Source organism: Danio aesculapii, chromosome 5, assembly GCF_903798145.1.
Source record: "Danio aesculapii chromosome 5, fDanAes4.1, whole genome shotgun sequence".
NCBI lineage: Eukaryota > Metazoa > Chordata > Actinopteri > Cypriniformes > Danionidae > Danio > Danio aesculapii.
Genome location: NC_079439.1, coordinates 65,306,429 through 65,333,554, shown reverse-complemented (window position 1 = coordinate 65,333,554; position 27,126 = coordinate 65,306,429). Strand labels below are relative to the sequence as shown.

Sequence of the window (27,126 nt, the reverse complement as noted above, 5' to 3'; positions counted from 1 at the left end):
ATAAATAGACATTCCAGCCGCTCGGATACATGAGACGCGCGTCCACATGCCGCCTCATTACAGCTCAAAAGCAGGATAAACAAAGCACACTCACGGTCCACCTGCTTTAATGCAAATGAATTAACAGACAGACAGATAGATAGATAGATAGATAGATAGATAGATAGATAGATAGATAGATAGATAGATAGATAGATAGATAGATAGATAGATAGATAGATAGATAGATAGATAGATAGATAGATAGATAGATAGACTCAAAATGACTTCTGCTTGTTTAAACTACTTATTTAAAATGAGTTGAATCAACGCAATTACGTTTTTTTGACAACTTAATTGTTTTATGTTCACTTAAATTTGTAAAAACAATTAAGTTAACTTAATCGATAAGTGTTGGGACAACATGAAGGAATTGTGTGAAACCCAGCATTTTCACAGTGTACACCAGGAGCGTTGACATAAAGCTCTACTGGGGCACATCCTCCCTCAAAAAATTAATATATTTTTATTATTATTATTATTATTATTATTATTATTAATAAATAAAAGTATAATTGTTATTATACAATTATTATTCTAAATAACAGAAATGAATCCTTAATGTAACTGGAAAACAATCTAAAGCCACAATTGGAGTGATAATAAGATCATTTAAGAAATCTTTTGCATAAATATTAATTTCATTAGAATGAAATTCTATAGAAAACAAAAAGATGCTTTATAGAATTATCTGTTGATTTACTTGACACATGGCCAAAAATTGGGTATATTAAGTCTTACTTCCCTGACTCATCATCCCTCCTTTTTGCTTCATTCAAAAAAACCTATCAGGAGTTGTGCTTAGTCAAAATAAGATCACATCATATTATTTAAACTTTAGTTTTGATGATTTTACCCACATAAAAGGCCGTTACGCTGGTTTCATGTCACATGAGCAGCACATATTTTTTCGTCACACATGTTCAGAGTCGGGAATCATTGTATTTACACAATGCGGTGTGTGAGATGCGCTGAAATGCTTTTTTTTTTTTCTGCGCACATACATCAGTTTGCTTTTTGATTAAACCACATTGCTTTCACCAGCGTTGGTTCACTGTAAAATGCAATCAAAGCACTTACTGGGGCACGTGCCCCAGTAAATGGGTCTAGCAACGCACCTGGTGTACACTCAAAAAAATAACTCATTGGATGAACTCAATTTAATTGAGGGCAGGATCAGTAAATTTGTTTAGCACCAACTAAAAACAATTTTTACAAAATTAAATGCAATTGAGTTTGTCCAACATGATTTTATCAAAAGTTTAAATACATTTGTATTTTTATTTAACTTCTATTAAACTCAAAGGTCTGATAGTATCAGGTATGTCTATCAGGGGCGTAGCAACCAGGTGGGGATGGGGGGATACGTCCCCCTCACTTTTAGATACAGAACATTTAGAAACAGCTAATTAATAATAAAATGAACTTAAAATTTTAAATCTCATTCAACTTTTAAAATGTCCGCTGCACCCCTGATGTCTATTATGTGTTGTACATTTCGAAGTCTCTAAGTTTTATTTGAGGTTCTCCTAAGTGAACTAAAACTAAAAGTGACTGTGGGGGAAACCGGAGCACCCGGAGGAAACCCACGCAAACACAGGGAGAACATACAAACTTCTCACAGAAATGCCAACTGACACAGCCGGGGCTCGAACCAGCGACCTTCAACGCCACAGCCTACCTGAGTATTGTTGCTCACCATGTCCATCCCTTTATGATCACAGTGCCCATCTTCTGATGGCTACTTCCAGCAAGATAACGCGCCATGTCATAAAGCGTGAATCATCTCAGACTGGTTTCTTGAACATGACAATGAGTTCACTGTACTCAAATGGCCTCCACAGTCACTAGAGCTCAATCCAATAAAGCACCATTAGTGGAATGGGAGATTCGGATCATGGATGTGCTGCCGACAAATCTGCAGCAACTGCGAGATGCTCTCATATCAATATGGACCAAAATCTCAGAGGAATGTTTCTAGGACCTAGTTGAATCTATGTCACGAAGGATTAAGGCAGTTAAGAAGGCAAAATGGGGTTCAACCCGGTACTAATAAGGTGAACCTAATAAAGTGGCCGGTGAGTGTAACTTATTAGCAGCTAACAAAACCAATTGTATTGTCTATACTGACTTTTTATTGATTTATTTTATTTAATCTCATTTATACTGTTCGCTACACTCAAAATATTGTTGCTTGTTCAAACTACTCATTTAAAATGAGCTGAAACAACACAATTATTGAGATTTCGTTGGGACAACTTAATTTGTTTTGGTTCAATCCACACAAATTAGTTAAATCTTTAAAGTTAACTTAATCTATTTGCGTTGGGACAATATGAGGAACCCTTCATTTATACAGTGTTGAGTACCTGCTTTAAAACTACACTTCCCAGGATGCAAAACGTCGCCAAGAAGGGAAGTCTAATTCTAAGCCGCTTGGATAAAAAAAGCCAACAGCTGAAGTATTGTATTACACTAGAGGAACCTGACCACCCTTATAATAGGGCAAGGGCGACACAAAATAACCCGACCGGTCGCCCTATTTAGACCTCTCAGAAATGAGGCGGAAAATCACACAACACCGGCAATTAATTTGACACCCACAATTTTGGACTCAACTTGTGCCAGAAGACGCAGCGTGCAGCTCGAGCTGTAAAAGAGCCTCAGTCAATGGAATAAATAAACTTAAAGTAAGGCTAATGTTGCATATTTATCCTGTCATCCGGATGGACTCTCTGAATTATGGAGCGACTCAACGACATACGACTTTTGACAGGAGCGGAGCGTAATAACAGGTCGTAATGCCGCACAATTGGACGACACCTAACAGGTGCTACTCAAACATTTCTGATTTTAAATACAGACGACATATGAGCTGACATCATATATGCTATTTTTTTAGGGAAACCAACACGTCATAGCTATTTATTACTGGATCGAACATGTAAGGTTTGTTGTTGTATGTTTGCTCGACTGAAAGAGGGGAAAGACCTAGGATTTATGTTGGGAGAGATTACAAGAAATACGAGGTGATCCAGTGATCTTGTTACCAGAGACTTTTTTTCTATCATCATGAATTTGACTTCTTTTGGATACTGATGGGTGTTTGTGCCACCGCTCTGAGCCTCTATCATGGGATGTGTGCAGAGTGTCAAACTCAAGCCAAGTTTTCATGAGAACATCACAGTCCTGGAACTACAAGCCTCCATCGATCCCAATCCGACAGTCCTGGATGAGTCCTCAAATGTGGTTCTGCGGTACCGCACGCCTTACTTCAGGGCATCCGCTCAGGTGCAGGTGCCACCCATGCTTTGCAAAGAAATCTGGACTGTTGGATGGATCCAGGCTTGCAATCAGATGGACTTCTTCAATATATATGGAAACGAAGGAGTGTAAGTGAGTTCACATAACGCGAGAAGATATGAATAGTCTTTTGGTGCCTTTATTGGTCTGGGCTTCTACCTTTTTAAAAATAAAAGCAGGGTCCTTGAATATATAGCTAATATTTAACAGCTTACCAGCATTACTCTTAAGCCCTTTAATGGCATTGGTGTTCATGATGTTGTCATAAAAATAAGCATCAACACATTAATAGTGTAGAAGCTTTAAATCCCTCCACATGTTATAATGTGTCAATTTTACGTTTTTACCATTATTTATGGAATATATAAAATGTTGTTCATTGAAACAATAGTTTTGCAAAAATGCATATTTATTTATTTATTTATTTATTTATGCTTTTTAGAACAAGAATCTTTTGATGGCATGTATTAAAAGCCTATTATAGGACCACAAACCTCCAAATACTACACTGTTAACCATTTCTAGTACTATCTACAGTACCTTATGGGCAGCAGTTTGCCAGTAACTTACTGTAAGTCAATTACAGCAAAAAATACAGCATTTACATTTACAGCACCTTTTATCTTGCTGTATATGTATTCACAATATTGTATATATCTTTACTGTAAAATATATACAGTCATTTTTAGTGCAACTTTAAAATGCAGTAACATACTGCATTACTGTCCTACAGTAAAATTCATATTACAGTTCATATTACAGTTAAATACAGTGTAATTTACAAAAATTGTTAACAGTGTTGTAATTAAAATATACTTCTACCTTTCATATCTATACATTTAGAAAAGTTTTGTTAGAAGACATATTTAATCATTTATAATCTATTACAAATTTAGAACATTCACATATCTTTTGATTAATTTATTAACCACAGGTCAGAATTAGTAAGATGTTTCATATTAATCCAAATACAGTTATGCTGAACAACTATGGAACAATAATATATACATTAACGGGGACATTTTAATTGAATTTATTTTGTTTTGCATATATATATATATATATATATATATATATATATATATATATATATATATATATATATATATATATATATATATATACAGTTATATATATATATATATATATATATATATATATATATATATATATATATATATATATATATATATATATATATGTACAGTTGAAGTAAAAATTATTAGCCTCTCTTTCAATTTTCTTTTCTTTTTTAAATATTTGCCAAATGGTGTTTAACAGAGCAAAGAAATAATTTTCACAGTGTGTCTGATAATATTTTTTTCTTTTGGAGAAAGTCTTATTTGCTTTATTTCAGCTAGAATAAAAGCAATTGTTTTTTTTTATTTATTTTTACCCAATTAACCTAGTTACGCTTTTAAATGTCACTTTAAGCTGTATTCAAGTCTCTTGAAAAATATCTAGTAAAATATTATTTACTATCATCATTGCAAAGATAAAATAAATTAGTTATTAGAAATGAGTAATTAAAACTATTATGTTTAGAAATGTGTTGAAAAATTATCTCCATTATTGGGGGTAAAAAATAAACGGGCTAATAATTCAGGGGGGCTAATAATTCTGACTTCAATTGTAAATACTTTTGTCGATTTAATTTGATGCGGACACAAAAGTTTGTGACCATATGTCATTGAAAGTAAATGTAACTTCACTTTAAAATATTGCTTCACTAAAAAAAGCAGAAATACAATAATAGTAAATACTTATTGTTTTTTATATATATACATTTCTAATAAGAAAATAAATCTTTTCAAAATTTGTTTTCGCTTTTTGCCCCACTCGTTACCCTTTTGCTTGTTTTCTTTGAGTGCAGTCAATTACTAATACATTTTAGAGCTAATACATTGACCAGTACCAGTATACACCATTTCAGGTACAAATGTGTACCTTTTAAGAGATAATTACTCAATGACAGCTCTTGACCTTTATTTCTGAGTGTATATATCATATAGGACAAAAACAAACCATGTATATATGCATCTCATGTATCATATAAATATATATTAGGATAACTTTGATAAACTATTTAGATCCATGATGATTACTATAATTAATTTCTGCTGTGTAGTTTGGGTGGCACGTGAGACTATGTAAAAGTGATTTCTCAGGATGTTAGTAATGTTTGCGAACCAATTTCCTGAGATTGTTTCCTCAACAGCAGAAAAAGTTGAGCACACCCCAAGCAGGACAAAAGGCTTGCCATTTACTAGCGTCAGTCTGGGAAAACTAGCTGAAGGCTTTATTTTGCTGAAGGCTTTAAAGATTGTATATTCAAATTTCCATGAAATTAATATTCAGTCTCTTGCAAATAATGGATTTTTGCACTGATGTCGTAGAAAAGTCTATTTAGGTTCCCTAATGAACTTTTTATGCAAAGTACTTCAAATAACCATTTAAAGCGTGCATTTTTATGTATAGGTTTTTTCAGAAGCCCAAGCAAGAAAATTTGAGTTTAGCGAGCTAGTTTGAAAATTTTAATTTGTAACTTTAATTTAGTGGCTAATTCCTATAAATTTGTATATCATTCATATAGTTTAGTACAATTTGCTCATGCCTCCAATAATGGGATACAAAATGCATACATTTGAATTAGACATTTCCCACCAGGCATTTCTTTGTTTTTGAAAGACATCTAATAGATGCCCAAACAATATCTAATAGACATTTTTGCTGATACAAGGCCAAATGAAAGTTAAAATCTAATAGACATCCAATAGTCCAAAAATGAAATAGTCAATAAATAGACAGATACAAATACAAAAAAGCCGGCCTTTTAAAAAATACATCTAATAGATGTCCAAACATATATGTATTTGCAAAAACAAGGTTAAATAGAAAATTAAAATCTAATAGATGTCTAAAAGTAGTCCAAAACTACTACTACTAAGCAGGCTTTTTTTTAAATACATCCAATAGACATCCAAACATAGACGTTTTTGCTAATACAAGGCTAAATGAAAATAAAAATCTAATAGACATCTAAAATAGTCCAAATATCAACTAGCCATCAAGTAGACAGAAAAAAAAGCAGACATTTGCTCAAACAAGACTAAATAAAAATCTAAATCTAACAGACGTCTAAAAATAGTCCAAACATAAACCAGTCATTGAATCGATATACAAATACAAAAAGCCGGCAATTTTTTATTTTTTTAAAAAGACATCTAATAGACGTCCAAGCAAAGATGTTTTGCTAATACAAGGCTAAATGAAAGTTAAATTTAATAAACATTTAGCAATAGTCCAAAAATGAACTACTCAATAAAGAGACAGATTCAAATACAAAAAGCAGGCATTTTAAAAAATAGATCTAATAGACGTCCTAAATTAGATGTATTTGTCAAAATGAGGCTAAATGAAAATAAAATTCTAATAGATGTCTAAAAATAGTCTTAACATATAGTAATCAAATAGATGGATGCAAATACAAAAAAGCTATTTTTTGCTAATACAAAATGAAAGTGAAAGTCTAATAGACATCTAGCAGTAGTCCAAAAATGAACTTGTCAGGCATTTTTAGTTTTTTAAAATACATCTAATAGACGTCCTAAAACAATGCTAAATGAAAATAAAAATCTTATAGGCGTCTAAAAATAGTCCAAAAATAAAGTAGTCATCAAATAGACAGATACAAAAAAGCAGGCAATTTTTTTAAAGACATCTAATAGCCGCCTAAACATAGATGATTTTGCTAATACAAGACTAAAGGAAAGTGAAAATTTAATAGACATCTAGACATCCAAAACTGAACTAGTCAATAAATAGACAAATACAAAAGCAGGCATTTTTAATAAAAAATACACCTAATAGATGTAAAAACATGGGTGTTTTTGCTAATACAAGACTAAACGAAAGTGAAAATCAAATAGACATCTTTCAATAGTCTAAAAATGAACTAGTCAATAAATAGACATATACAAATACAAAAAGCAGACTTTTTTAAAAATACATCCAATAGACATCCAAACATAGACGTTTTTGCTAATACAAGACTAAATGAAAATAAAAATCTAATAGACATCTAGAATAGTCCAAACATCAACTAGTCATCAAATAGACAGATACAAATACAAAAAGCAGCCATTTTTGTTTTTTAAAAATACATCTAATAGACGTCCTAACATAGATGTATTTGCTAAAACAAGGCTAAATGAAAGTGAAAATCTAATAAGCAATAATCCGAAAATTAACTAGTAAAAAAAAAGACAGAAACAAATAAAAAAGCATTTTTTTAAAATACATCTAATAGCCGTCATAACATAGATGTATTTGCTAAAACCAGGCTAAATAAAAATCTAATAGACGTCTAAATATAGTCCAAGCATAAATCAGTCATCAAATAGACATACAAATACAAAAGGGCGCCAAATTTTTATTTTTTTAAGAGACATTTAATAGACGTCCAAGCATAGATGTTTTTGCTAATACAAGGCTAAATGAAAGTGAAAATCTAATAGACATCTAGCAATAGTGCAAAAATGAACTTGTCAATAAACAGACAGATACAAATACAAAACAATGCTAAATGAAAATAAAAATCTTATAGGCGTCTAAAAATAGTCCAAAAATAAAGTAGTCATCAAATAGACATACAAAAAAGCAGGCAATTTTTTTTAAAGACATCTAATAGCCGCCCAAACATCGATGATTTTGCTAATACAAGACTAAATGAAAATGAAAATCTAATAGACATCTAGACATTCAAAAATGACCTAGTCAATAAATAGACAAATACAAAAGCAGGCATTTTTAATTAAAAAAATACACATAATAGATGTAAAAACATGGATGTTTTTGCTAATACAAGGCATCTAGCAATAATCCAAAAATTAACTAGTCAATAAATAGAAACAAATAAAAAAGCAGGCTTTTTTATACATCTAATAGACGTCCTAACATGGGCGTATTTGCTAAAACAATGCTAAATAAAAATCTAAGTCTAATAGACTGGTCCAAACATAAACCAGTAATCATATAGATTAAAAAAAGCAGGTAATTTTTTTCTGTTTTTTAAAAGACATTTATTAGATGTCTGAGCATAGATTTGTTTGCAAAAACAAGGCTAAATGAAAGTGAAAATTTTATAAACATCTAGCAATAGTCCAAAAATGAACTACTCAATAAATAGACAGATACAAATACAAAAAGCAGGTGTTTTAAAAAATACATCTAATAGATGTCCTAACATAGATCATTTTGCTGATAAAAGGCTAAATGAAAACTAATAGATGTCTAAAAATTGTTTAAAATAAACTAGTCTTCAAATAGACAGATACAAACAGAAAAAGCAGGAAATTATTTTTTGTTTTTCACAAGACATCTAATAGACGTCCAAACATCGATGTTTTTTCTTATACACTGAAAAAAGTGTTGCATGCAAAACTGTTGCAAACAATTTACTTGTGTTGAATTTAAACAAACAAATTAAATTGAGCAATGTTCAATCCAAGGAATCATCTTTGAATATTTTTTTTCAGTGTACAAGGCTAAATAAATGAGAAAATCTAATAGACATCTAACAATCGACCTCTTATTCTGCGATGCGGAAGTGTGCTTGTTTTTGCGATTGTCTTAGAACTTCCAATTCATTTGACTATGGGAGAAATGACTAGGAGTAATGAACAGCAGAAATGCGGTAAAACTACTTGCTCTAAAACCAAGTATGTTCATGAATATACATAAAAAGTAGAATAATATAATAAGAAAATATCAGTTTGCGACATCGAGCAGCAGAACGAGCTGTTTTCAACGTCTAAAAATTAGTGGAAGTAAATGAGACTGGAAGTGTCGAGCCAGAAACAATGGCTGCGTCCGCTTGTACGTGAAGATAAAGTGATCAAACAGACAAATACAAAAAGCAGGCAATTCTTTTTTGTTTTTTAAAGATGTCTAATAGACGTCCAAACATGTCTGTCTAATGTCTATATGATGAATATTCTATTGTTCAACTAGTGTAGAAGAATAAATCAAATCTTTTCATCTTATAACATGACCATGTGTCTTCTGAAGACCCTGGTCAAACGTTTTAATGCATATGGATTTAATTCTTGTTTGCTTTATGCACTTTTTGAAATGAGTTTTGAGTGAAGGCACTGAAATCTCCCAGTTGCATCACTCAGTATGTTTACATGGACAGCAATATTCCAGTATTCAAGTCTGCGTGAATCAGAAATTACAAAGACTTTTATTTCAGTATGGCGATGTATTGAGTAGGGGGCGGGGCTTTCTATTTGCGCATCTTTCCCTCAAATCATGACCAATCAAATGCTCTCTAGTACGTGACAAGCCCCGCCCCTTCAAGACGCTTCTCATTTGAAAGATAAGTGTCATCTTCCCTTTTCAGATCCAGCTGGGAGCTGCCCGAGCTTAGATGTGGGCAGATTCAGGCCATCAGTGATTCGGATGGCGTGAACTACCCCTGGTATGGCTGCACCACCGAGATGTACACCATAGTGGGTCCCACCAAAAAGAGCACCAAACTCACCGTCAGCATGAACGACAACTTCTGCCCGAGTGTGACGTGGAGTGTTCCGGTGGGCACCACTAGCAGCCCTCCTCTCCTGAGCGCCATCCAGAGAGACCAGCGCTTTACCACCTGGCTGGTGGCCATGAATGAAACCACAGCCGAGATGGTGCTGCTCCGGACCATCCGCTGGAGGATGCAGATCTGCGTTAAAGTGGATCCCAAGAGGCCTCTGGGTCAAAGAGCTACAGTCGTGGAGCCACTGGTCCAGGAACAGCCTCAAGTCCAAGTTCGCAATGAACCCATCCCAATCAACGCCTTGGTTAAGCCTAACGCCAACGATGCCCAGGTTCTGATGTGGCGGCCTAGAAACGGGGAACCCATTGTGGTCATTCCCCCAAAATATTGATCCCATGAAGGATTTTTCCTTCCAACTTGAACTGAAATGATTTGACAAATGAATTAAAATGGGCGAATTTGGGTAAAATATGGCAATCTTAAAAATTTTAACCCAAACAGTCCTTATTTTATTTACCCAAAATATTTTCTGAGAACATGGAGCAAGTCAGAAAATATTAAAACAGGGTTACTGATTTATAATTATGAATGAACGAAGTGTATTTATTAATGACTTATTGTTGAATTAATTCTTATTGTGTTTTGTTTTTCAATATTTTAGTATTTGAATATTTTTAGTGAGAAATAAAAAACCGTGTGGCCTTTGCTTACTTGAGATGTGGCCTTATACATTAACTTAAAATGATTTGCTAACACATCATGTATGTTGATTGTGTGATAAACACTGTAAAAAAGTGATTAGTTGGCTTTACTTAAAAAAAATGAGTAAACCTGTGGACTTAAAGAGCATCTATGATGAAAATCATCCTTTGTAAGCTGTTTGGACAGAGCTGTGTGGTGTTATAGTGTGTCCACTGTCATATTGGAATGATATAAACCCAACAAGTCTTTTTTTTTTTTTTCAATACTGACGTTAAAATAGGACCCAAATTCCAGTGATTTTGAGGCCCACCGCAACGTGACGTAGGAGTGCGGTTTTCCCCACCCAATGAATTGATTGACAGGTGCCATGTTTCTTTAGTGTACACATGTCTACAGAACATTTTTTCGCAAATAAACTGGGATTAAAATATAACTCTCAGATTTTTATAAGATTAAAACAACAAAGACAGTAAGATCGCTATGTAATTCCTTACTGATATAATCACCACGGCCGCATGGTGTCAGTAAACGCGCATATACGTGTATAAAACTCACATTTCAGAAAGGCTTGAATAAACTCCACCACACGTACATCAAATAAACTCACTTGGTGTTTTTGACTAATGAGCTGTATTTCCAGCCTGATCTCACGAGAAATCGTAAGTATTTTACGTTTTGTCAGTTTAGTGGCTAATTCGTACAAATTCGTACGAGTTCATTCGTTTCGATTTTAAAAAGGAGGCGTAGCACCTGACCCCACCCCTAAACACAACTGTCATTGGGGGATGAGCAAATCATACTAAATCAGACGAATTAGATCGTACGAATTCATACGAATTAGCCACTAAATCAAAAAGTTATGAATTGCCGTGAGATTGTGTTGGTATTTCAGCTTCATCCAAGTTTGTCACTGACTGCTGTTTATCTGACAACGCATGATGAGAAGCAGACGCATGTGGGAATGGTAGGCGGGGAGAAGCAGCTCATTTGCATTTAAAGCCACGGGCTACAAAAACAGCTAGAATGTATTCAGGCACCAAAATGGGCAGATTCTGGAGGCTATAATAAATAATCTGATGAGTATTTTAAGCTGAAACTTAACTTTATTCTGGAGACACCAAAGGCTTATCTTACATCTTGTAAAATACGTGCCCTTTAAAATTAGTAAGCAAACAAACTATGTGCATAATTATGAAATTAAGTAAACTTAACAGTACCAAGTACCAAATTTACTCTCTTTAAGTAAAGTCAACTTGTCGCTTTTAAGGCAATTGGTTTACTCAGTTTTTTAGCGTAGTAACTAATCACTTTTTACTGTGTATTTATTTGGTAACGCTACATAAGGGTTTCATGTCAAAAGTTCATGTAAATCAACATTTATGAATGGGTCAAAAATGAGACATCAGTTTTAGCGTCTGCATTACCACAGGGATTTCTATACACAGAAAGCACAATAAATCTATTGTGTGTGATAAAATGTCAAAAATAAATAAATAATTAAATATTATATCATTTCAATCTTAAGGTAAGCAACAGTATGGGGTCTTTGTTGTCGCATTTTACGCTTCAAAATGCACCACAGATTCTCTATTGGAAACAGGTCGGGACTACAGACAGGCCAGTCATGTACCTGTATCCTCTTCCTCCACAGAAGGGACTTTGTAATGTGTGCAGAATGTGGTTTTGCATTGTCATATTCAAACACACATGTACAAATATCCCTGATAAAGAAGGCAACATATTGTGCTCTAAAATCTCTATGTACTTTTCAGCATTAATGGTGCCATCACAGACGTGCATGTTACCACGGTGATTTATATACATAGAAAGCACAATAAATCTATTGTGAGTTTAATAAAATGTCAAAGTATAGATAATATATCATCATCATTTCAGTGAAACAGAAGTAAAAACAAAACAACATTCTTATTCTGACTGTACGCATTAAAATATATACGTCAATCCTTTTATAGAGCCTCTTAATGTGATTTTCCCTTTGGGGATTAATAAAGTCAAACAAACAACAAATAATATGCCATCAATAGATCATTATTAATATGCCTGACAAGATATTTAGCCATATATAGCTTATTGTTGCACCAAATTACAGGAAAAAGTCAAATGAAAGAGAAGACAAACACTGAAAAATAAAAATGTAAAGACAAAAAGTCAAGACAACAAATACTTTTATGTTGTTTTAACTTATTTTAATAAGGTTTCAACTAAATTGTTTGAGTTATACAAAGTTTAACTTAACATTTTTAGTTTGATGTAAGTTGACATGACTAGAAAAGTTACTTCAACTAAAAAATGTATCAGCAAGAATTTGTTTTACAGTGTACTAATAGTTGAAAATAAATAAATAAATAAATAAATAAATAAATAAATGAATGAATGAATGAATGAATGAATAAATAAATAAAAGTTGTTAACATCGTAAGTTCAATGATGCATAACCCAATGTTGAAACCAAATGAAACCTTATTGTACTGTTTGTAGTCTGGTGTGGCCAAAGTGTGTCAAACAGTTGCCTTTTATTTTGTACAAGACATTTGCAACGTCACTTGTGTCTTGTAGGATGTTCCCTGGACTAGAACTGTGAATAATTTAGTTGTCTTCTCATGTTGTAAAAGGCAGCTTTTCAGGAGCACAAGCTGTAATTTAGGTACTTCTTTTATTTAGGCATGGAGAACTGTGAGAACTATACAATAAAATCAACATGTTACACTTCACTGTGTTTTGTGTGATCATTCCAAATGCTCAGAAAGCATAATTGTAACTTTAGCTGTGTTATATTATGCTTCACAACAGCATTTGAGTTTCATATTTATTTGATGACTGTATGACCGACAACGCAAACGTTGTTCTTTGTTTCAGAGCGTCTTCTCAACAGGGACTATATGACCTGTTTCTAAAATACTCCAGGATGCCCTATTTTTTTTACTCTTATGAATTCATTGAAATCTCCAAAGCCTTGCATCTGCAGGGACTTTTATTTGTCATTTTTTGGTTTTATTAATACATATTGGTAGGCCCACATGGAATCTGTGCACACAGAAATCCACAGATTTTTAGCCCATCATTGAGTCTATGTATTTACTTGTGTAAATGTGTGTAAATTTATATTCATTCAGTTTTTAAATTAATTTCAGTAATATTATTGTGATATAATAATAGTAATATTAAAATGTTCATATGATTTATTTACAATACATTTTAAAGTAATATTTTCTGTCTTTTAGTGGATATATTATATGAGAGACTTGCTTTATTTACCAAATAAGTGGATCTAATTGGATTTGCACTCTAAATATTAAAAGTTAAAACAGTACTATTTTTCATTTCATTTATTACATTTTTAGTAATGATACTCCTAAAATTCCACATAAATCCGCAGATTCTTTTATGAAATTCTCTGCAGAATTAGCAAAAATGTCCGCAGATTCTGTCTGGCCCAACTTGTCACGTTGTTTTGTAATGAAGTATAAATGATCCAACACGCGACTGAAAATTGCATTAAGAAAAAGTGCAACATTTAAAAGTTGCAATGAAAAAAAAATGATAACCATGATATTGGTTATTGAAAAAGGGGGAAAAAGGGTAGGTTCTTGATCCTATACAACAAGCACAGGATGTCAACATAATGTCAGATTGAGGTTGTACCCCAGCATCGTGGGGTGTTGCATTTTGGGTGGAAGTGAAAATTGTGTTGACGTCAGAACCCTATGTCAGACCGACGTCAGTGTCCAATGTCGGACAGACGTTGTATTTTGGTCACTTTCCAACACAACCTAAAAACAACCAAATATCAACGTCTAATGATGTTACAGCTTGATGTTGTGAGGATATTAACACTATGATGTCTATCAGACATTGAATTTTGGTTGCCATACCTGACAAATAAATGTCAGCGTTTGATGTCAACATGACGTTGGTTTAAGATGTTGGCTCAAAGTTGGATTTTGGTCACTTTCCAACACAACCTAAAATCAACCAAATATCAACGTCATTTGACAATTTTTGGACACCAAAAAATGTACATTGAATTTTGGTCACCCGAAATCACAATCTAAATCTAACCTAATATTAACGTCTTATGACGTTGTGAACCTGCTGGGTATTTATTAGTTATTGATTGGTTTTCTGTTTTCTTTCTGTAAAGTGTCATCGTCCGCTACTGGGCTGGCATGCATAACACAACACTTTAAGTAGTTTTTGCATGTCCAATTGAAGTAGGATATTCTTAATATCGATTTTTAATCTATTGTTTAAAAAGATTCACATAATGGCTTTGTGTGTTCCTGTGCATGAAACTTTTCAAACACCTCAGTGAAAATTATTCTACATTATATCATACACTTGTATACACCACCTAACAAAAGTCTTGTCTTCCATCCCAATTGTAAGAGCAACACATAATAACTTAACTTGAATAACTTGACTTCTAGTTGATCATTTGGAAAAGAAGCAGAAGGTTTTTCCGATGAATCATCTGTTGAACTGCATCCCAATCATCACACATTCTGCAGAAGACCTACTGGAACCTGAATGGACCCAAGATTCTCATAGAAATCAGTCAAGTTTGGTGAAGGAAAAATCGTGGTTTGGGGTATGGGGGTGTGCGAGAGATCTGCAGAGTGGATAGCAACATCAACATGGACATTTGTGCTGCCTATTACATGACAAACTACAAGAGAGGGCAAATTCTTCAGCAGGATAGCGCTCCTTCTCATACTTCAGCCTCCACATCAAAGTTCCTGAAAGCAAAGAAGGTCAAGCTGCTCCAGGATTGGCCAGCCCAGTCACCAGACATGAACATTATTGAGCATGTCTGGGGTAAGATGGAGGAGGAGGCATTGAAGATGAATACAAAGAATCTTGTACTTCTAGACAAAGTCAGAACTTACTGTCCTAATGAAATAATTAAAAATTAGGGCATGATCATGTTTTATTTTGGTAAAATAAGCGTAATCTAGAGGCCTTTGTCTTTCATATAAACCACTTCTGATACCAAATGATCGACTAGAAGTCATGTTATTATTTGCTGTTCCTAAAACTTGGATAGGCGACAAGACTTTTGTCAGGTAGTGTATGACTGAATTACAATCTATTTATGAGGTAATTTGACAATAACAATCCCTTATATACATTTCTCACCATCATGTTCTTGATTTCAGAAACATCATTGACTTGTGTTTATCCTGTTGATTTGTCAAACGTATTTGGGTACTTTTGAAAATTTCTGGATTGTTCAGTCACTAGATACATTTATTCATTACATATCCACAGTAAACTATTCCTAAATGGCAGATTTGATTTTCCCTTTAGAAAGAAAATGATAAAAATGTTAGTTTAAACAGTGCATGTGAGCTTTTACATAAGATTAAAGATATACAAGTCCATGACAAGTGTGTTTAAATGCTTAGACGACCCATTAAATTATACATGGCTTCAGTGATTCTCTGTGCTCCTGCACTGTGACTGCCCTCCCTCCACGTCTCATACTTTCTATTGTTATGACACACACACACACACGCAACACACACACACACACACCTGGAGAAAGCCTGGAAGTCTCACACTCAGTGTTGGTAAAGCAGTCCAAATGACATTTTCGGAACATTCGTCTTTACAAATGATCCCTGAATGGAAGAAACAATATATTAGCTTTGAGGTAAGTGAATGCATTACTTACACACTTTTAAGTCTAAGTAGTATAAGTCTAACTTTTCATGAATAATTAACCAAATTAAGGTCCGCTCTTTATTTTTCAGAGTCTGAAGTCAATGCTGAACAAAGAAGATAGGCTTAATCTCATTCACTATGGTAAGACACGACCAGCTTGTTGGTGGTTTTTGTTGGTGAATTTCAGAATTCCAGTGAGAGAATTCTTGTATTAAAGTAATATTTGTTGTGCTGTGCAGTATTAAGATGTTTTTGTAGATAGGATTTTTCAATTAATTTGAATTCTATAGCGCTTTTTACAATGTAGATTGTGCCAAAGCAGCTTAACATAGATGAAGAAAAAAGAGTAAATACCGCATTACATCAAATTGTGAAACATTCCAATTTTGAGCTTGTCCATTTTTGATTGACCACATTAGTGCTGCCACTGCACCGATCCGCTTGTCAATCTCACGTTCCATCCTTTCCTCACTTGAGAACAAAACCCCAAGATACTTGAACTCCTCCACCTGGAGTAAGGACTCTCCTCAAACCTGGAAATGGCAAGCCACCTGTTTTGGTTAAACACCATGGCCTTGGAGGTGCTGATTTTCATCCTCATCCCAGTGCATGCAGGAGGTCCAGATCTGACAAAGACAACAGGACAACAAATAGCAGAGATGAAATCCTGTGGTCCCCGAACCAGACCCCCTCCACCCCTAGGCTGTGCTTAGAAAGGGCAACCCTGCCGAAATCCAAAATGCACTGGGACCAAGTCTGACTTATTGCCGTCAATGTGAACAAAACTTCTGCTATGTTCATAGAGGAACCGGAAAGCCCCTAACAGAGCGCCTCCGATCCCATACTCCCAGAGCACCACCATAGAATGCCACGAGGGACATGATCGAATGCCTTCTCCAAGACACACATGTGGACTAGTTGGGCATATTCCCACGAACCCTCTGGAGCTGGTCCAGTGTTCCACAGGCTGGACGAAATCCCCATTGTTTCTCCTGGAACTGATGTTCAACCATCGAACGGATCTTCCTCACCAGGACCCAGGCACAGACTTTCCAGGGAGGCTGGAGAGGATGTGATATTATAGGGTGTGATCCCCCTGTAGTTAGAACACAACCTTCAGTCATCTTTCTTAAAAATGGGAACCACCACCCTAGTTACCAAGTCCAAAAGTAATGTCCCCGACCTCCAAGCAAAGTTGTAAAGATGTGTCGGCCAAGACAGCGCAACATCATCCAGACTTATGTTACATAGGGTTTATCTCATCCACCCCGCTGCTTTGCCACTGTGAAACTTGCAACTACCTCAGTGACTTCCACTTGGATGATGGGCCAGTCCACCCCTGCATCCCCAGTCTCTGCTTCCTCAATGGAAGGCATTCAGTGGGATTCCCAAATTATTCAGAGTTCAACAGTTTCCCATGTCCACTATAAAGTGTTGGTGTGGAACTGTTTTCCCATCCTGAGGCGCCAGATAGTTTGCCAGATTCTCTTTGAGGCCAAACGGGAGTCTTCCTACATGGTCTTCCCAAACTCTTCCCAGGCCTGAGTTTTTGCTTCCACGACTACCTGGACTGCAACAGGACAACAAATAGCAGAGATGAACTACCTGTGGTCCCGAACCAGAACCCCTCCAGCTCTAGGCTGTGCCTTGAAATTCTGCCAATAAAATTAATGAACAGAACCAGTGACAAAGTGACAAACTTCCTGCCAGAGTCTAACATGCACTGGGAACAAGTCTGACTTATTGCCGTCAATGCGAACCAAACTCCTGCTCTGTTCATACAGGGACCGGACAGCCCCTAACAGATTACCTCCAACCCCATACTCTCAGAACACCCCAACAGAATGACACGATTGAATGCCATCTTTAAGTCACACATGTGGACTAGTTGGGCATACCCCCATGGACCCTCAAGCACCCTAGTGAGAGTATAGAGCTGGTCCAGTGTTCCACAGGCTGGACGAAATTCACATTGTTCCTCCTGGAACCATGGTTAAACCATCAACCGGATCTCCAGTACTCTGGCATAGACTTTCCAGGGAGGCTGGAGAGGGTGTGATACTATAGGGAGTGATCCCCATGAAGTTAGAACACAACCTTCAGTCATCTTTCTTAAAAATGGAAACCATCACCCAGTTTACCAAGTCCAAAGGTAATGTCACCAACCTCCATGCGAAATTGTAGAGCTACAAATTTAAAATACATAAGGTGTATCTCATCCACCCCCGCTGCTTTGCCTTGGCGGAAATTGCAAACTACCTCAGTGACTTCAACTTGGGTGATGGGCCAGTCCACCCCTGCATCCCCAGTCTCTGCTTCCTCAATTGAAGGCATTCAGTGGGATCCACAAAGTATTCAACAGTTTCCCATGTCCACTATAAAGTGTTAGTGTGGAACTGTTTCCCCCTCCCGAGGAGCCGGACGGGTTGCTCAATCTCATTTAGGCCAACCAGGAGTCCTCTTACATGGTCTCCCCAAACTCTTCCAAGGCCCGGGTTTGCTTCCCAGCTACCCAGGCTGCAGCACGCTTGGCCTATTGGTTCCCATCAGCTGCCCCATCAGAGTCCTACAAGCCTACCAAGCTAGGACTCCTTCTTAGGCTTAACGGCATCCCTTACTTCCAGTGTCCACCACCGGGTTCGTTCATTGATCAAATCAATCAGTGAGTTGAGTAAAAGAAAAAAATATGGGTGAAAGGAAAGGAATATGTTGGAATTTAAACAAATGTGAAAGAAAAATAGAAGAGAACAAATCTTTGGCCTTTTCTTTCAGTGGAGTACGGAGACAGAAGTCCATATGTTAATACAATGTGTTTGTACTGTCCATATGTGAAGAGATCAAAGCATCCAAGGATTATTTCAGTCTTACAATATCACATAAATATGCACTGTGTGTTTGCTTCACAATAATAAAATAAACACAACCCAAACACGGAAAGAAAGCAGCATGAAAACATCTGATGATAATGATACGGAGATGTTTGAACAAGCTCCGCAGTTAACAAAGCGTAGACTATTGACTATATATGAGACTATAATTAATATGGAAAGAATGGAAGTAATATATTCTCTGCTTGACACATTGACATTAGTGTAGCCTACAGAATAGCTTTTTCGGTGTTAGATTTTCATATGAATATTAGTCAAGATTTTCATTAGGAATTCTGGCAAGATCCAGTCCAATCTCTCAAAGAAACGTAACTGTTTTTTAACGTATTGTCAAAAAAGTGGCTAATTTGTAAGAAAATGTGTGATTTTTAAAAGGATTCATGCTAACAAAGCGTCATTGGGGGATGAGAAAATCTAACTAAAATGAACAATGAGATCTTACAAGTGCAAATGAATTAGCTAAAAACTCAAAAAGTTTGAAGATCTTTTTTTTTTTTAATTTAATGTATGCTATTCAAACTTTGGCAATAAAAAAGGCATTTAACACATGAAACGTCTCACATGTAGACTCTTTAAAATGTTGCCAAGGTATATTTTGACCACCATTTTCATTCATTCATTCTTTTTTTCAGCTTAGTCCCTTTGGGTCACCACAGCGGAATGAACCGCCAACTTATCCAGCATATGTTTTACGCAGCGGATGCCCTTCCAGCTGCAACCCATCACTGGGAAACATCCATACACACTGATTCACACACATACACTACAGACAATTTAGCCTACCCAATTCACCTATACCACGTATAGTTTTTGGACATGCGAACATGGGGAGAACATGCAAACTCCACACAGAAACGCCAACTGACCTAGCCGAGGCTCAAACCAGAGACCTTCCTGCTGTGAGGCGAACGTGCTACCCACTGCGCAGCCACCACCATATTCAACACAGTACAACAAAGTATAAATTACTCCCATTAAAATGAAATGCATGATAGGTTTAATCTTTCTATAGCAGGTTATCCTCTCAATATCAAAGGTGAAGCAGGTCAAATAAATCATTAATAACTTCACAAAGTTGAATACTTAATGAGGGAGAGGACTGAGATGTTGTGAACGGCTGTATATGCACGGAGTAAGTGCAACATTACGACAATATTTTCATTCATCTCTCAGTAATAATGCAACATTTTTCTAGGACACAGTCAAAAGTCTGTGACCAAGGAGTTCTTCAAAAGCTGTGAGGGAGAGCTGGACAAGGTGAACCTCTTCTATTCAGGTAATAAATAGAGAACATATTGAGAATGAATCATTCACAACACATCCATGCACATTCACATTTAATGTTGTCACGATTATTGGTTTCAAAGTAAAGCATGGTAAATTTTCTGATGGTTAGTATCACCAGTCAAAATGAACATTTTCATCAAAAACCATGAGGGTTTTTTTTGCGATTTTAAAAACTTGCCGCAAATACTGTTACATTGCAATTAGCTGTTATATATATAGGCAGTTAATAAATAGACAATTATCAATGTCTATTTAAATTATGGTGTGTTCCTTTCATTTAAAACATGTTATGCACATTATTCAGAATGCTGGGTTAGGTCATATATATATATATATACATATACAGGGATGTTTTTTTTGTTGTTGTTGTTGTGCCAGAGTTAGCTATGAAGCTAATTTACATCTGTAGTCCTTGGGCAGGAAGTTTATCAGTATAAAACAGGTTAGGGTTTAGTCAGGGTTAGGGTTTAGGGTTAGAGTTAGGGTTATGGTTATTTTAGAATTAAATTTAGGGTTTAGAGTTAGAGTTAGGGTTATGGTTAACTTAGGGTTAGGGTTAGGATTATGATTAGAGTTAGAATTATGGTTAGCTTAGGTTTAGGGTTCAGGGTTAGGTTATTATGGTTAGCTTAGGGTTAGGGTTCAAGTTGGGGTTAGACTTTAGGGTTGGGGTTATGGTTAGGGTTAGCGTTAGGTCTCTTTTTAATACAGGGATTTTTTAAATTACATGACATGTTGTGCCAGAGTTAACTATAAAGCTGTTTTACATATGTAGTCCCTGGGCAGGAAGTTGTAACAAGTTTAACAATATAAAAAAAAGTTAGGGTTTAGTTAGGGTTAGGGTTTAGGGTTAGAATTAGGGTTAGAGTTAGGGTTATGTTAGCTTAGGGTTTAGGATTAGGGTTATGTTTATGGTTAGAGTTAAGGTTAGAGTTAGGGTTTAGGTTTATGGTTAGCATTAGGGTTATGATTAGCTTAGGGTTAGAGTTTAGGGTTGGGGTTATGGTTAGAGTTAGCTTAGGGTTAGGGTTAGAGTTAGGGTTATGGTTAGCTTAGGGTTGTGGTCAGGGTTAGGGTAAAGGTTTAACATTATGGTTATGACTATGGTTATGGTTAGGTTAGGGTTAGGATTAGGTTGGGGTTAGTGTTACGTGTGACTTCACAAGACTAAATCGCAAACAAATTTGCAATATCAGTCAGTAAAATCTTTTGTCAAATCGCATAACACCTTTTGTATTTTATAAAGCAGCTTTATGCAGTGAAAAACAAGATAAACATGGATCCCTGTCAGGTAGTTTTCCAAGTGTAGGTTTACAAACAATAAGTTAAATAAAAATCAAACATTCCTATAACAACACACAAAAAAACGACTTAAGTATAAGAAATGATACAAAGATAAGTAAACAAAGTCAAAATGCATAAATGCTTGTTTATGTTGTTTGCCAATGAAGTGCATCAAGCTACAAATTGTATTTATTGCAACACAAAACTTGGTGGAATGCTGGAGTGTGTGTAAAACATTTTCAAACATTTTTAGGTTAACAAAACTGTTAAAATTGTAAGTTATTTGTGATCAATTTATTTAACTGTAATACATTTCACTGTAATCATAATAGGAATTTTAATACATCTGTATTCACACTATCACCCTTTTCTGTTATTAGAGAAACTATCAGAGGCTCACAACAGACTTTCAGCATTTGGGATTGTAGCCAAGGAAGTACATAATTGTACTAATAATTTACCTCAAATCAAATCAAGAACCACCAATATAAAACAAATCAAAATGGCAGTTGGTGAGCTCTACCTGAGCCTGGCCTTTCTGCAAAAATACCAGGTGGACTTTAACAATCTTGAAGATTTCTATTTTGTAATAAGCATTATGAACTATTCTCAACATTCACTACGCCTGATTCCCTGCAGGAATTTAATTACAAATGCCTCTACAAGATCACCATAATGTATGATTCAAAGTTTGGTTCTGAACGTGGAATAAAATGGAGAAATGAGAGGCTCGACACATCTGTGCTCAACACAGACAAAGACAAATGTGTACATCTCATGTCCAAACTGGAGGTGAGAATACATAACGCATCTTTTTATTTCATGGCAGTAAACCTAAACCATGTATCAGTGACTGTATGTGATTCTACAGACATTCATGATTCAGTTGGAGGGGGGCGACAAACTGAGAGCGGCAAAAAGACTTGAAGTCCCAAACCTGGACAAAACACTGGTGAGAACAATCAGCCTCATATTTAAAAGGCAGACAGTAAAGGGTCAGTTCACCCAAAAATGAAAATTCTGTAATTAATTACTCACCCTAATGACGTTCCAATCTTCCGAGACCTTCATTTATATTTGGAACACAAATTAAGATATTTGAGATAAAATCCAAGATCTCTCTTATACTCCATCAATGCTCCCAAGATGTTTAAAGTCCAGAAAAAGAACCAAAAGTTTGTCATAAAATTTCATGTTACTTCAGTAATTCAGTGTAATAAAACACTCCAAAAAAAAAAAAAAAAAAGAGGACAAAGCATGTTTTGACATTGTTTTTGGTTCCTTTTTCTGGACTTCTCCAATGTCTCGGGACCATTGCTGTAAATGAAGGATGAGAGAGGTCCTGGAGGTCATCTTAAATATCTTAATTTGTGTTCAGAAGATAACCGAAGGTCTTAAGGGATTGGAACGACATGAGCGCTAGTAATTAATAACAGAATTTAGATTTTGGGGTGAACTAAGTCTTTAATATTTCAATAGATCATTTTTTTGTGGGTAATGTTATTATTTTTGTACACAGAAAGTTGAAGAGTGGACCATATTTCGAACTGGCTTTAATTGCGGCATCATCCTGGCGTTACTCACCACTATAGCTTTAAAAAGTTAGTAAGGTTTTTCTACCATTTCCCTAAATAACTGCAAACAAATGGAGTTTAAGTAAGGGATAATGTACGGAAGGCTGTTGTATACGACTGAAGGTTTTATTCTTCAAGAACCAGCTGGATGTACATTATCCCATCTATTAAACTGCCACAAAACTAATCAATTAGACACAAAACACAAGCCATGTTTCTATCCAAAGATGCAAATTAAATGAATGCGCAAAACTGGAATATTGCATAAACATTTCCGAATAAAGCACAGTTTCCGTCCAACGAGTCTACAAGAACAAAATTGTTGTTTAATGATAAACTGGCACCAAATATCAAAGAAAAGTTTCAGAGAAGACCTTTTTTCTATATAATAACTTATTTTTGTCATAGAACATGGAGACAAAATGCAATGTGCACAGTCAAGTCATCTTGCTTTTAGAGGCGGGAGACTTTTAGAATCATCTCCAAAAACAACCTGCTGGATGTACATTATCCCAATTATTAAATTGCCGCAAAACTAAATAATTAGACACAAAACACAAGCCATGTTTCCATCCAAAGATGCTAATTAAATTAATGCGCAAAACTGGAATATCGCATAATTCTTTCTACGAATGAAGCACCGTTTCCATCCAATGAGTCCACAAGAACAAAATTGTTGTTTCCTGATAAACTGGCACCAAATATCAAAGAAAAGTTTCGGAGAAGACCTTTTTCGTATATAATAACTTACTTGTGTCTTAGAACACCTAGACAAAACGCAATGTCTGCAGTCAAGTAATCTTGCTTTTGGAGGTGGCTTTTAGAATCATCTTCTCTTCGTAAGATTCTTGTAAGATTTGCATGTTCCGCTGATGTTTTCCATTAAAGGTGGTCGTCACTTCTTTCTCAAAATGTTCGGACCTCATCATCCACCTAAACATACCTGTCACTTTCCGGAATTTTTGTTATCACATGACCTGTTGAAGCGAAATCACATGACTTTTTTGATGCGCATGCTGGAATTTATTCGTTAAATGCATTTCCATTGTAGTTTATGCACATTTTTTCTTATCGGATAAAAAGTTTATTATAAATTATATATATAAATTATAATTTATAATTTATATTATATCATAATTTTATTTCTGCGCATTTTCAAAATATATGCGCACCTTGGCACTTCCTTCCAAGTTATTTTATGCGATATTCCAAAATGCGCATAAAAATAGGTGGATGGAACTATTGATATGAGCTGTAACAATTCACTAGCTCTTTAATAAAAAGAAAATTTGTTTTTAAGAAATGGCTGGATGCAGCCTACATTAACCTACTTATTATTATCCAATCACAAGATGGTGCTAAACAGTCAAGAACAGTGGAGTGACTCACATTAGTGTAAGCCTGCATTATTAGTTTCAACAGTTGTTATCAGGGAACAACAATGTTTTGATTACCCAATCGAAATCAAGAATTCTCAAGAGCTGCGTAATAGTATCTAATACCATGTAGGTTGGTTGTCAGGGTCTCCTTTCTTTCTAATTAAACCATTAACTAAGAATGCAATTATGAAACAACTGTATATACACTCACTGGCCACTTTATTAGGTACACCTGTCCAGCTGCTCGTTAATGCAAATTTCTAGTCAGCCAATCACATGGAAGTAACTCAATGCATTTAGGGATGTAGACATTGTCAAGACAATCTGCTGCAGTGCAAACTGAGCATCAGAATGCGGAAGAAATGTGATTTAAGTGACTTTGAGCGTGACATGGTTGTTGGTGCCAGACAGGCTGGTCTGAGTATTTCAGAAACTGCTGATCTACTGTGATTTTCATGCACAACCATCTCTAGGGTTTACCGGGAATGGTCTGGAAAATAGAAAATATTCAGTGAGCGGCAGTTCGTGGGCACAAGTAACTTGTTGATGCCAGAGGTCAGAGGACAATGACCAGACTGGTTCGAGCTGATATGAAGACAACAGTAACTCAAATAACCACTCGTTACAACTGAGGTATGCAGAAGAGCATCTCTGAACATACAACATGTCTAACCTTGAGCCAGATGGGGTACAGCAGCAGAAGACCACACTGGATACCACTCCTGTCAACCAAGAACAGGAAACTGAGGCTACAATTTGCACAGGCTCACCAAAATTGAACAACTAAAGATTGGAAAACCGCTGCCTGGTCTGATAAGTCTCGATGTCTGCTGCAACATTTGGACAGTAGGGTTAGAATTTGGTGTCAACAACATGAAAGCATGGACCCATCCTGCCTTGTATCAACGGTTCAGGCTGCTGGTGGTGGTGTAATGGTGAGGGGGATATTTTCTTGGCGCACTTTGAGCCCTTTAGTGCCAATTGAGCATTGTGTCAATGCCACAGCCTACCTTCTTCTGAAGGCTACTTCCAGCAGGATAACGCGCAATGTCATAAAGCAATGTCACAATGTCATCTCAGACTGGTTTCTTGAACATGTCAATGAGTTCACTGTACTCAAATGACCTCCACAGTCATCAGAACTCAATCCAATAGAGCACCTTTGGGATGTGGTGGAATGGGAGATTCACATCATGGATGTGCAGCCGACAAATCTGCAGCAACTGCATGATGCTATCATGTCAATATGGACCAAAATCTCTGAGGAATATTTCCAGTATCTTGTTAAATCTATGCCATGAAGGATTAAAGAAGTTCTAAAGGCAAAAGGGGGTCCAACCCGGTACTAGTAGGGTGTACCTAATAAAGTGGCTGGTGAGTGTATTTTGATCCATATTGCTCTGGATCTGTCCATTGGTAAGTCGGCACTAACAGTAGCTAATTTGTTTTGAAAGTGATGAACGAAACCGATCTGGAGCTTCTAAAGCCTCAACTGCAGCTTTACAGAGGAAGCTTCCTGCTGATTGAGTTTCTGTTCCTTATCGGACTTAACATATACTGTTTTAATACATCAAAAATAAATCACCCACTCATCTTTGGACTGGATCCCCGAGACCACCTGTCCTGCTACCATATTTTTGAGGTGAGCTGTGCAATCATGTTTCTCTTCATGTTTAGTAACATTGTGATGACTGTGCTGAGGCCTTATGTGCTTGACTGTACCGCAGATGGCCGTGGGTCTGACTGTGTGCTGGTGCGCCAGTGTTCTGGCTAGTCTTCATGCTCCTGTGATGTCAATCCCACGGCAGCTCCACCCACTGCTTTTTCACAGCTTTCTCCTGTTTCTGCTGTTAAACCCTTTCTCCATATTTCAGGCTCGGGCTCGTCACTGGCTCACAGTCACAATGGTAAGATATGACTAAGATATTATTATGTACAAGGTACAGACTTGGGTCCAATCTGAGTTTTAGTTTATACCCCTTAGCCCAAAGAAAGGGCAAACTCTGTCCTTGAGGGCCAGTATCTCTGCAGAGTTTTGCTCCAAAACTAATCACACTTGAACATGCTAATCAATGTCATTAAGATCACTAGAAAGCTATAGGCAGGAGTGTTTGATAAGGGTTGAAGTTAAACTCTGCAGGGACACCGGCACTCAAAGATCAAGTTTGCCCATCCCTGCCTTAGCTTAGGGCTCTTTTGTCTACCACTTCCCCTTACTCCTTAAAAGGATAGTTCAACCCAAAACTTTTAATTCTGCCATCATCTACTCACTCTTGACTTGTTCCAGGGGATAGGTGTGAAGATATTCCCCTTAGGACACCACTTCACCCTTACACATACTCATATTTTATCAGAGCACAAGAATAATGTTTACATCATGTTTTTATAATCATGGATGTAACCATAAGGATTCAACTACAAGAAACTCACAGAGTAATAAACAT

At 35.9% G+C, this 27,126-nt stretch overlaps 1 protein-coding gene across 2 annotated transcripts; it reads left to right on the top strand.

The window, feature by feature from the left end:
* The first annotated feature begins 2,525 nt into the window (after window positions 1-2,525).
* fam78aa (family with sequence similarity 78 member Aa) lies at window positions 2,526-13,317 on the top strand. Of its 2 annotated transcripts, none has more exons than XM_056458698.1 (2): window positions 2,526-3,431; window positions 9,746-13,317. In XM_056458698.1, the coding sequence occupies exons 1-2, from the start codon at window positions 3,172-3,174 to the stop codon at window positions 10,272-10,274; spliced, it is 789 nt and encodes a 262-aa protein (XP_056314673.1). In that variant the 5' UTR covers window positions 2,526-3,171; the 3' UTR covers window positions 10,275-13,317. The 2 variants fall into 2 exon arrangements, with proteins under 2 accessions (XP_056314673.1, XP_056314674.1); XM_056458699.1 differs by having other exon boundaries at window positions 3,351-3,435.
* Window positions 13,318-27,126: the final 13,809 nt, after the last annotated feature.

Bases quoted from the DNA above. Each gene is read 5' to 3' on its own strand.
- fam78aa (XM_056458698.1), top strand. From the start codon at position 3,172: ATGGGATGTGTGCAGAGTGTCAAACTCAAGCCAAGTTTTCATGAGAAC. The intron at 3,432-9,745 runs GTAAGTGAGTTC...TTCCCTTTTCAG, and splicing joins ATATATGGAAACGAAGGAGT to ATCCAGCTGGGAGCTGCCCG.